A 12,764-nucleotide genomic window follows, 5' to 3' on the forward strand; every position below is an offset into this window, starting at 1 on the left:
ACTAAGGCCCCCCTCTTTAAATTGAAACAAGTTGAATTGGAAGTGACTATCATAAACATCAGTCTCCTTGTACACTAATGGAATATTGTCAAAATTTACAGAATCATGGGGTGCATGATTTGAGCTCCTAGACTTAGTCATTGTTTTAAAAGGATAGAGAATGGTGAAAGAGACTACTTGGGATTTTGTTTGAAAGGCTTGTTGACCTAGAACTAGATGTATTATGCAAGGAGATGTCATGTTGGATGATCTGAAAGTTTGGTCACAAGCTTCTCTATGTTATTTTTTCATAGTAGAATAACTATATTTTCCTTATTTTTCCTTATCAAGGCTACTTTATTTTTACAAGGTGCAAATTTTGAAAATTCTAGTGACATCATTGATAGCATCATCATGATCTCACACTGACCTAGAGTGCCAAATGGTCTTTCCACCTCAGTTGCCATGTCAACATTATTTCTTTGTCCATGTGTATGTGGCTCTGTTAAGGCTTTGTTGTGGTTCTTATATATCCCTTTGAATCCCTTGTTTTGTTATGCAACCATGTTAACAATGGAATCCACCTTTTGTAATCCTATGGTATTGCACCCACCCTTAACAATTTTGGATTTTGGTGAAGGGGGTCTCCACAATAGATCTAAGTCATTGATCTAAAATTAGTGATTTGGTGCCACTTCTGACCACCCTCCTGGGGGGGTATGCACTTGACCTACTCCATTAGCTTAAATCTCCTGTTAATAAACCGTGACACTGAAATTCAACATGCAAACTTCAAAATTTCATTGATTCATTTACTAGCATTTGCACCAGATGTTGCAAAGGAAACGCCGTAAGGCATAAAGTGTGGAAGAATAACGACATGTGAATAGAAATTGTTGAAAACAAGGGTGGATGACAACGAGATATAGTTGCAATTATTAGCTGTGTATTCTGAATATAGTTTTTTTGTAAATAATAGTAGTGTCATGCAGAGATTATCCATTATCTATGGAGTAGTTGTTGTTTATGTGAACATGTTTTGATTTTTTTTTGAGACAAAATATTGTATAAGATATGATATTTTTCTTCAGGGATGTAATTTTTCCATATGCGACCTAGTCATGGCATTGCTTTTTGATATATGGGGGAATTGAGGATTAATCATAATTTGATCTTCAGTGATGATTTTTTAAGATTCTATAGAGAAATACTATTAGATTTTAATGGAAGAGGTTAAAAAAGCAATATGACATTGTGAACAACATCATGGTTGTCATTCCATATTTGAAAATGCATCAAAACTTGTTGGAGTCAAGAATTAAAAGTTTTATGCAATTTTGTTTATGTGCGTCCTGTCTTTTTTATCATATGTTATGTTTTTCTTTATTGAATAATTGAAATATAATTGGACCAATAATTGAAATATAATTTGACTTCAATTATAAAATTTCAAACCCAATAATTAAAATATAATTAGACTTCAATTACACTCAAGAAAACACTATGTTAGGACTCAACCTACACAAATTAGCTACCTCCATTGTGTAAATTTGAATTTTACTCAAATGAGGTAGGATCAAAACTCAAATATGTAACAAAGCATCAGAAATCATAATCAACGAAATGACATGCAAAACCCAAAAAAATATAATCTAATCTATAATCACTCAGGTATGGTGGTAGGTGGCTTAATCGCTACACAACTTAATCTTCTTGAAAACTTAGTATAAAGACCTAGTAATGTGTTGTGTGAACTTTTGTGCAAATTGGCCATCAAAAATTTCATGAACATTGAAAACAAACATAGGTAAATAAAAAAATAGGTTGCAAAAGCCCTATTTCCAAAGAAATGCATCACCATATGAAATTACTTACCTGAGTTGCTCTTCATTGTAACGTGCATAAAATTGAAGATATTTGTTCCATGGTGCACACTTATAGATGACACATTGAGATTGCAATAGCAACCGACTTAGATGGAGGATACTTGAACATCTCATACTTAGCAAGGGAAAATTGGCTTAAGAAGTATGCCATATGTCTTATCTAATCAACCAAGAGGTTTTAATTTAGCGATTTTCTCAAAACAATTCATAAGAAAAGTGCTATCAATAAGAAATAAGAACAAGAATCTCAAGGTTTGATCATATTAAATAGCAAACCACAAAATTAAGTGTGTGTATTGTTACCAATGTTTCTACACCACACACTTTTAGAAACATATTTATGAAATTAAATTGAATTGGCAAACCAAAAGTATATTGTAGAACATCTTACATTGTTGCTTCCTACAATTGTTCAACCATGAGGTCTCAAATTGAGATATAAATATATCATTCAACTATTATGGATGGTTCTGACCAGTGGTTATGTATCAATAATCCATTAAGAATGCAAGCATAGAGCATTAATACAAACAATTAGCGCAACCACATGCCAAACAGAAATATATTTCATAGTTTATGTAAAATTATTTGTATGAAAATAAAAAAGAAATAAATCCAAGTCACACAGGCTTAAATTTAGAAATTTATATAAAAATTTAACATAAGAGATTATAATTAATAATTTATAACAAAATTTAATATATAGATATTATAATTGTATTATATTTTTTTACATTATTCAAGAACTTACTAATAATTATAATAATATAAAATTTTCTCAAAATTACAATCATTGAATCTTATATTCTTTACATAAAATTTATAAAATTACTAACAAATACAATTCTGACAATATACTTTCATAATAATTTTTTTTTTTTTTTCCATTTTTCAAGTATTCTACATATCATCTATTAATCATAATAATATCTATGTGTCTGAAAATCAAAATCACAATCTTTCAATTTTATATTTGTTCCCAAGAATTTATAATTTATAATATTATTAGTAAATAAGATTGTGGCCATGTACTATTCTTGTATGGAAGTTGGCGTATTGAAAGCAGGTAATAAGAATAAGAAAGCTACAGATTAAACTTAAATTAAACTGTGTAAACATGGTTACGATCATAAAATTAATGTTTTGAAGTCAATTTTAAAATGGTCACATTATTATCTAAGTTGAAATTGCAGCAAAATGGTCAAATTATTATCGAAGTTGAAATTATATGTTCTACTTTATTTTCCATTCTCGAATGAATTCTCCAACTATTGATATTTTTCCTGAAAACTAAAGAATATATTGAGCAGTGACACCAAAATGCAGTACATATAGATAAGTAAGAGATAAATATGTATTAATATTTATTTAGGAAGAAAAGCGCTATAAAAATAATATAAAACCCTAACCATTATATATATATATATATAGAGGTAAGCAAGAAAAAATATGCATTCTTATTTATAGGAAGAAAAATCATTTCTTTATTACTGTTAATACATTACACCTAACAAACTCTAAAACCTAATATAAAAACATAGATATATTTATATGGAAAGGAACATAAATCATTTCCCTATTGCGGTTAACAATATCCAAATAATGTTATTTAAAATTCTAAAATAATCTCCAAATAGTGTTATTTAAAATTCTATAGGCCTATGATAGAACAAGGTCACTCTCACCACTTTTTTTTATTTTAACATAGTACACAATGGTAGTTATAGTATCATGCTATTGTATATAGATGCCATGTTTTTTCAAGCACATAACATGTAGGATTAAAAAACAATTAGCTAATCATTTGCAATGAATATGAGAATAACAAAAGATAGGAAAAATATTGAATTAACATTGTCTACAATGGTGAGTACATAAAGAAGGTATTGGAAAGATTTAAAACATAGGATGCAATGCTAGTTAGTACATGTTTCGAAAGCTATTTCAGATTGAATAAGGAGATGTGTGCAAGACATAAGAGGAGATACACTCCATGTCCAAATTTCTACACATTTACATGTTGATCTATAAGGTGTGCACAAGGTAAGATATTTCACATGAGTTGAACAGTCCATGTAAAGAGCATTAGTAGACAATAAAGTGGAGTCTCATGTATTTGAGAGATATGAATACTTGACTTTATCTTCTTGAGTTTCAAATATTTTTTTGTATATGAGTATTTAGACATGGTATGCAATATATAGTATCGTAAGATAAGGATGTGGTTTTACTAGAAATTACAAAAGGAAATAAATAAATTTCTGCATGAGTTAGGAAATAAGAAATAAAATGGTAGGTTGTATAGTGACAATGAGAGTTCAATTCATCTTGTAAGTAAATGAGCCTTCCATTATAAAAAAAAAAATGAAAAAGATACATACTACCTAGAATATTGTAGACATGTTAACAAAGGGAGTAACTTCGGGGCAATTGTTGCCATTCCCTCCAACCATGATGGCCAAGATGGAAAAATTTCTAGGTCCAAATTTGAAGCATAGTATATTAGGTGCACTGTCTATGGAATTGCTTTTATTAGTGTTCAATAGGATAAGATATTTTTGGTTGTGAAACTTGATTATCCTACCTTTTTCTCAAACTTAAAGAGTAAAGGATAACTATCCCAAGTCAATTAAAAAGAAATCTTATGTTAAATCTATTTGTGTAAACAATTAGTGTTGTTAAATTAAATGTATTTTTTATTAAATAAGTGGTATTTATAAAACTTCATGTAATTAAACCTTTAAAAATCATATTTCATTATGAAAGAGTCATTAGAAAAACAAAAAACAGAATTATTAATATGGATTGGAAGAAACTCACGAGAAATCATGTTATTGCAAAAGTGATTAATGACTTCATAATCTTTACAAATCGAAATGATAAAAAAAGCACATACGAAGACCGGGTAGCATAACAAAAATGTGAGCTTCACTAATATGTAAGCTCTAGTCATTCCATTCAAATTGCACTGATTATACGAGACAAGTGTGACTCGGCCTAACTCGTTCAAAAACATAAATAATCATGATTCAAATTAAAATAATTAAAAATATTTTCTTAAGAAGTATAAGATATTTAGACCATTAATTCCACCATAAGAGTTCAAATTCCATTGTTAGTTTCGAAATTTACCTTGAAAAAATATAAAGTTTATGATCCAAAAGCTGTATGATTGGAATTCTATATGATCGGAATCGTATACTACTATCATAATGGAACATATTGATTGTCACAATTACATGGAGATAGACCAGGCATACTTGCAAATTATATTATATGAAGTCTCAGCTACCCTGAATAATTACATTTCAATAATAACATTAATATTTTAAGGATGAATCTTTGTGAAACCTAGTGTTTTTTTCCCTTCCAGCTTTACCAGGATGCTCTATCTCAAAGGATTCCTCTCATCAAAGCAAATTTCGAGTCAAAGCAAAAGGCAATTTAGCAAAAGTCAAAAACGTTTGAATCCCAAGATAACTCCACCTTACCACTTAGTGATAGCACTTACCGTCTTATTGCTCAGTGTCATTCCTTACCACTGCTTGGGAGTTTCATTCGTTCGATTGGCTCTCCATTTGAGACTAAGAATGAGATACATATGGTAGGAAGACGAGGCTAGGGAGGGGACTTTAACATTTCCAAATAAAATTCATACGCCAATCAAAAGAAAAAGTGGAAACAGTTCCAACAGTATTAACTTTGCTAAGGATAATCAAAAGGCAATAGAGACATAATTTACCTTGCAAAAATATAAAGTTTATGATCCAAACACTGTATGATTGGATTTCTATATGATCGGAATGCATTGCATTGACATAAGAAAACTTCTGCATGGACTATTGCAGACCCTAAAGGAGGGAAATTCAAGCATATGAAATTCACACCATGGGAATGGCGGATATACTTCATGAATTTCTTCATAGAGGAACTGGTTGTGTGACCTAACAACATTACAACAACAACATTGCCATATTACTTTTCATCTTCAAACTTGCTTGTACATGTGGTCAATCCAAACTATAGGAAGTAATTGGTTTGGAGTATTCAAATTTGTTGCCTTAAGTACATAATCTCTTCCCAAATGTTATTTTCAAATGGGATTTTTTTAAAGAACTCTAGTATCATTAAAAAATTATTTGATGATACGACTTCTTCAGTTCATTTCATGAAAATTTCTTTTCTGTAGCTATTCCCTTACCCTTTTCATGTCTGGGCAATGCTTATGGTCACATGCTTAAGACCGTAGACCATTAATTCCACCATAAGAGTTCAAATTCCATTGTTAGTTTCGGAATTTACCTTGGAAAAATATAATGCTTATGATCCAAACGCTGTATGATTGGAATTCTATACGATCGGAATCGTATACTACTATCATAATGGAACATATTGATCGTCACAATTAGATGGATCACATCCTTGAATGAAAAGCCTTTGAAGATGAAGGCACTCCAATGCCCACTGCTCCATGCAAGGGCAGTAACAAAAAGAGAGTAGTGTCCTCCCATATATTGCAGTTTCAATATACGAAGGTCATCAAGATGTTTACTGCCAGGAAAAATGCACTGCTGATCTACTGGAATCCACTGAATGAGCTCCAAGTAATCAACAAACCACATATTAACCTTGTGAGTCCATCAGTGTCGGATGTTTTGGGCACTGTATTCAACAAGAGGAGAGGAAACAGTTCCAACAGTATTAACTTTGCTAAGGATAATAAAAAGGCAATAGAGACATAATTTACCTTGCAAAAATATAAAGTTTATGATCCAAACGCTGTATGATTGGATTTCTATATGATCGGAATGCATTGCATTGACATAAGAAAACCTCTGCATGGACTGTTGCAGACCCTAAAGGAGGGAAATTCAAGCATATGAAATCCACACCATGGGAATGGCGGATATACTTCATGAATTTCTTCATAGAGGAACTGGTTGTGTGACCTGACAACATTACAACAACAACATTGCCATATTACTTTTCATCTTCAGACTTGCTTGTACATGTGGTCAGTCCAAACTATAGGAAGTAATTGGTTTGGAGTATTCAAATTTGTTGCCTTAAGTACAGAATCTCTTCCTAAATGTTATTTTCAAATGGGATTTTTTTAAAGAACTCTAGTATCATTAAAAAATTATTTGATGATACGACTTCTTCAGTTCATTTCATGAAAATTTCTTTTCTGTAGCTATTCCCTTACCCTTTTCATGTCTGGGCAATGCTTATGGTCACATGCTTAAAACCGTAGACCATTAATTCCACCATAAGAGTTCAAATTCCATTGTTAGTTTCGGAATTTACCTTGGAAAAATATAATGTTTATGATCCAAACGCTGTATGATTGGAATTCTATACGATCGGAATCGTATACTACTATCATAATGGAACATATTGATCGTCACAATTAGATGGATCACATCCTTGAATGAAAAGCCTTTGAAGATGAAGGCACTCCAATGCCCACTGCTCCATGCAAGGGCAGTAACAAAAAGAGAGTAGTGTCCTCCCATATATTGCAGTTTCAATATACGAAGGTCATCAAGATGTTTACTGCCAAGAAAAATGCACTGCTGATCTACTGGAATCCACTGAATGAGCTCCAAGTAATCAACAGACCACATATTAACCTTGTGAGTCCATCAGTGTCGGATGTTTTGGGCACTGTATTCAACAAGAGGAGAGGATATGTGAGCTGTGCCATCTACAAATGGTAAGGAAAATTTCATCTTCGGGGAACCATCTAGCATGAGATCTAGGGCAGATATTTTTGCCCATTTTGCGAGTGAAGAGCATCCATTTCCACTTTCATCTAATATCCTAACCACTGGCGTCTGGTTGTTTACACATATCATACACGATGAGGTGAGAGTCGAGACCAGGTATAACTTCTCCCTCTAGGGCCAGTGAAGTCATTCCCATGAGGTTTTAGGAGAACCTATTCTCGTCATGGACCAAATTGGTATTCTAATCTATGCTAACCCTATATCATGAGGCTCTTTCCTTCAGACTCAAGTATTGGGAGTCTCTACTTATAGCTCCCATCCTCCTCCCAAGTCACCTGTCCAAGGCCTCTCAACCCTGGGTTCTCTCCAAACAACATCTTCAAATAATGCATTAGTACCTGCTTAGGTACCAACATGTGGCAACAAATACTTATTCCTCCTTGCTCTCTACCTCCTCATCTCACATCTAATACTTACACTTTATTTTCTTTCTTTCCTTGATGTATTACTTTTATTTCATGTATTTCTTTTATTACACTAGGATGTTCCTAAAACTTAGTATCATTGTTTTACTTCCTAATCCCATTGAACTATCTTTCTGATCATATGCTAGACAATAAAATTATCTTATCTCATCTTAAAGAGAGTTCTAGATTGATGGTAAACACTACTAAGGAAATATTGATCCTTACTATACACAATTGATCACCCATTGACCTATCTTTTTGGTCAATTTTTGGACATTTGTAAAATTCTCTTATCTTAAAGAGAGCTCTAGATGATAAAAGTTACTGAAGAAATGTTGACCCTTAGGATACACAATTGACCTCAATAAGAAATAATAATTTATTTAAAAAATCCTAACATGACAAACTTGAAGGTAATTTTTGTCACAAAAATCATCCCATTTTAAGTACTATTGCAGGCATGACTGAATAGCAAAACCCTAATATGGATATCAATCACTGCAATAGTAACATACCTCAGTTTTCCTACATAAGCATTGGTTCCTTGGGACAGATCATCAGCGTCAAGAGAGATTGTGTATTCAGTACTAGTTGGATGCCTGAACCTCCTTGGAGCCAATAGAAATTTCCCATTTTCCATGAACGCTGCAAATCAAGTTGTGGATGAGCTTGATAATGAGATCAGTAAAAAATATAAAGAGGTAGAGGAAAAGATAAAATAACATGAAACATATAACAAATAAGATTGCAAAAGCTACAGAAAAACATGGCATGCAAATTGAATGGAAAATGAACAATACAACTCTACTCAATTAGCATAATTAGAGGACTATAAAACTAGATGATATTGCTCAGAGAATTTCTTAAACATGGCCAAAAATGAGACATGTGGGAGCAATTTAAGATTTAGTCTGCAAATTAGAAGGGTTACAATGTTCAAAAAGGTGTCTACTGATTCTGATTTTGAAAATTACACATTTTGCTTTCAGTGGTCAAACATCTTTCATTTATGTCATCAATCCTCTTCCTTCGATGGAGGTTGATTTCAACAGAATGTTCACATGAATTGAATCTACCTTGCCTTTCCAAGACTCCACTAAGTTTCTGAGTAAATTATAAATTACAATAGGTCACATACATAAAACTGAAGCAACAATTTCTTATTAAAATAAGTAAATTGTATCGAACATGAAAAACTAATTCCAAAAATTAAATTAACACAATTTTCAATGCATGAGACATTCTTGTATCATATCAAGTCAATTATTGCATCTTACCAATAATCATTAGAAGTATAGTTGTCTTAAATTAAAGGGGCTTTTTAATCTAATTGCCCTCTTGGCTTCAAATATTTACTTCAAAGAAAATGGCAACCCCTCTCAGAATCCAGTAGTCATGGCAATGAAAAAGTAACAAACAAATTTAAAAGACAGAAGGCATGCTCTGTTTGAGACAGACCACTTCCAAATAACTTGCCTTGCATCACCACGGCCAACCTACTCCGCTCAGGGAAGGTCCTGATCAACCCTTTCATTAGGTGGGTTTGGATAATCTTACCTTCATTACTAAGGGAGAAGGATAGGTTATAACCTTTATCTGGGACATTTACAGCAAAAATATTCAAGTACTTCTATATCAAGCAGTCACGGATCAGGACTGGAATCTACCTCATGTATACATTTGATCAAGATCATCCAGTTGGTTAATCCGATTTTCACCTTTACTCTCTTTTCATTATGAAGAGGGTTCCCGGTAAAGAAATCCAACAGGGAATCTTGAATGGAAAGCTCAACTTCCCCTGTCTTGAGTTAAAAGCCAGCCACAATTCCTGCCCCAAGAGTATTCCAAGGATGCCTTGTGGATTTGATTTTGATTTTGAGATGGCAAAGTTCAGGGCTGAAATGTAATTCCATGCTTATTAGGCACCCAGATTGTCACCATGGCTTGAGAGGTCTGTGCCGGTTCCTTAAGAAAAACCAGGGAAATAGTCTATTCAACTTACAACACCAGTTTGCAAATACTAAACAATATACAGATTGCACACACAAACACAGCTACACTATCCTGCAAATGAAATATCAAGGTACACAGTCATCATTCTTCCCTCGACCTCTCGCTGACACAACTATATTTCAATGCCCTTAAACATGAGCAATACGCCACAGACTAACACCCAAATGGAAAATACGAGTTGATATTTCTTTGTAGACCATGTCTGTTGTGAGTTCCACAAATTTAGGAGTTACAAACAAAATAGGGTTCATTACATATATGTCACGATTCAGAAAAAATCTTACAACACTTACAAATCTTGAAGGCCCAACGTTCATAACTTCTTTAAAGTCATCCCGAGTAATGTTCCCCTTCATCTGGATATTAGAGCAACCAAACAAACGGTCAACTGAAAGGCATAGGCAACCAATGTATGCATATATATATATGGGCAACCAATCTAATGAACCAATTACAGAAAGTTCTGAAAAGGTAAACTCATTCTGTAATCTCTAAATTGAATGAAAATAAGATAATAGGCATCTTTCTCTGAAAAAAAAAAGATAATAGGCATCTAATCCAATGATTCAGTTGCAGGGCCATAGATGCAATCACCAGATTGAATGAAAATAAGATAATGGATATCCAATCCGATGATGAAATTGCATACCCATAGATGTACTGACCAGCTTGAATCAAAATAAGAAAATCAGCATCTAGTCCAATGATTCAGTCACAGATTCACAGATGCAATCACCAGATTGAATCGAGATAAGGTCGTGGCCATCTTATCCAATGATTCAATCGCAGACGGTACACCCACAGATTCAATCACTAGCTGGATTCAACATAAGACAATAAACATCTACTATAATGTTTCTATTATTGGGCCGCAGATCGCCAGTTTGAATCAAGATAAGATGATGGCCATCCACTCCAAAGAATCAAAGCCAGACCCATGAATACAATCACCACTCGACTGGAAAATAAATGTGCATTTAGTCCAAGGATTCAATTACAGACACCCGAATGCAGTGACCAGTAGAATCAAAGTACGACAATGGGCATCTAGTCCAATGATTGATTACAGACCCATAAATGCAATAAGCAACTTGAATTAAAATAAGATAACAAGCAACAGTCCCGAGATTCAATTACAAACTACCAAAACTCACTCTGTGAACCTCTTCACGCTCTTAGAAACCTACCTCTACGGTATTATATTCCTTCTCGCGTTCACTCAAAGTGGCTCTGGCAACCATGGTTTCAAACTCTTTTCCAATTTTGGAAAGATCGGGAGCTGAAGAATTTCCATGGCTGCTGCAGCTTCCTCCACCGCTGCTGCTGCTACTGCTGCCCCCACAGCAGCCACCTCCACTGCTCGCTGCAAGGACCACCATTTTCAAACCCCGATGCCTCCCTGATATTCTTCCCTTTGCAAAGTTTGTGTAGTTTGGTAGCCATGGATGTGGCCCTTTACTCGTGTTGGAGGATAAAAATGCAATAGGAAGAGTGCAAACAGAAGCCATGACCATTCCTACACTGAGGAAAGATGTATGGGACGGACCGTGAAAACTAGTTTACTAAAAATTCGGAGCAGTGAGATCGCTCACAAGAAGAAAGACACGAAACCAAGAAGAAAGACACGTTTCATCACTGCGAAGACACGTTTCTGAGAGTTTACTGCGAAGAGTCTCATGGCCTGTCATTTCATGGCCGATTGCCAGATCCTCCCTCTCGGGTGGAAAAAATAATATTTTTGTATGAAAAATAGATTAAATCAACGGCAGAAAACACCCCAATCGTCTAACACATAAAATCAATGGCTCAGAATCGCACACTTCACATTTTAGGGATGTCTTTCTCAGAGGGAACGCCTTACGGCGTAAATATTTCTAATGTTAAAGCACCCATCCATTATAATATGACCGCATACCCCTATAATTTAACATTACAACATAATACATATGTTCCTTTTACGTAAATTATATGTGTGTGTGTGTGTGCAGTTATTTTTTCATAATTGTTTACAAATTTATTTAAATAAAAATTCTTCTGATACAACATAATAGAACAAAATGCAGAATGAAGAGGAAATAAACAAAAAACAACAAAGGAAATGAAAAGGTGAACAAAAAGGAGCATATTGACAAAGAAAAAAATATTTAACCAACTCAGGCATAGCACAAGATGCAAAATAAAATCTTATGAAAAAAATTGTTAAAAAAATATCTATGCCCAAGCTCAACATGCGACTCTTGTTGATATGAATATTGCACATTGAAAATTTTGTGGTGGGATCTGTTGATTAGCTAAAGTTAAAACATGACATGTGTGTGAGGAGTCATATGCTGAAAATTCATGTATTTAATACAAATACAAGTCCAACGTGTATGAGATGTAGAAGAGAAGGATCTCATTACATTAATCTTGTAATATACCTAACCTAAACCCCAAATTGTAATATACATGTACATGTAACACTTAGGATGGTGAGCCTAAATGTGGAATATGCTAGTGAGCTTGAATGTGGAATAGGCTAGTGGAAATTATATTAAGGCTTGCATGCCTCTATATGTATAAATATGTTCCACCAGTGAGACAAGTTACTAATATATTTAAGGGTAATGTACCTATGTAATGGGCCAAAGGACTGATATTATTATGTTGGTGAGTTAAGTTCCATTGAGTCCTGCATGTTTGTGTATGTA

General features: G+C 33.6%; 1 protein-coding gene across 2 annotated transcripts; it reads right to left on the bottom strand.

Moving 5' to 3' along the window:
- Nucleotides 1–8,562: 8,562 nt before the first annotated feature.
- On the bottom strand, nucleotides 8,563–11,786 carry LOC149248685 (uncharacterized). 2 transcript variants are annotated; one of them, XM_089456095.1, is made up of 3 exons: nucleotides 11,262–11,786; nucleotides 10,368–10,430; nucleotides 8,563–8,706 (listed from the first exon to the last, which is right to left on the bottom strand). In XM_089456095.1, the coding sequence occupies exons 1-3, from the start codon at nucleotides 11,586–11,588 to the stop codon at nucleotides 8,587–8,589; spliced, it is 510 nt and encodes a 169-aa protein (XP_089312221.1). In that variant the 5' UTR covers nucleotides 11,589–11,786; the 3' UTR covers nucleotides 8,563–8,586. The 2 variants fall into 2 exon arrangements, with proteins under 2 accessions (XP_089312221.1, XP_089312222.1); XM_089456096.1 differs by lacking the exon at nucleotides 8,563–8,706 and adding an exon at nucleotides 9,589–10,026.
- Between the last annotated feature and the right edge of the window lie 978 nt (nucleotides 11,787–12,764).

Source organism: Pinus tabuliformis, chromosome 7, assembly GCF_031772625.1.
Source record: "Pinus tabuliformis cultivar Carrire ecotype Pingquan chromosome 7, CPIR1, whole genome shotgun sequence".
Taxonomy (NCBI): domain Eukaryota; kingdom Viridiplantae; phylum Streptophyta; class Pinopsida; order Pinales; family Pinaceae; genus Pinus; species Pinus tabuliformis.

Coding starts and splice junctions, on each gene's coding strand:
- LOC149248685 (XM_089456095.1), bottom strand. CDS start 11,588: ATGGTCATGGCTTCTGTTTGCACTCTTCCTATTGCATTTTTATCCTCC. Junction 10,431..11,261: donor AGGAATATAATACCGTAGAG/GTAGGTTTCTAA, acceptor TCTAATATCCAG/ATGAAGGGGAACATTACTCG. Junction 8,707..10,367: donor ACGTTGGGCCTTCAAGATTT/GTAAGTGTTGTA, acceptor CTTGATTTGCAG/CGTTCATGGAAAATGGGAAA.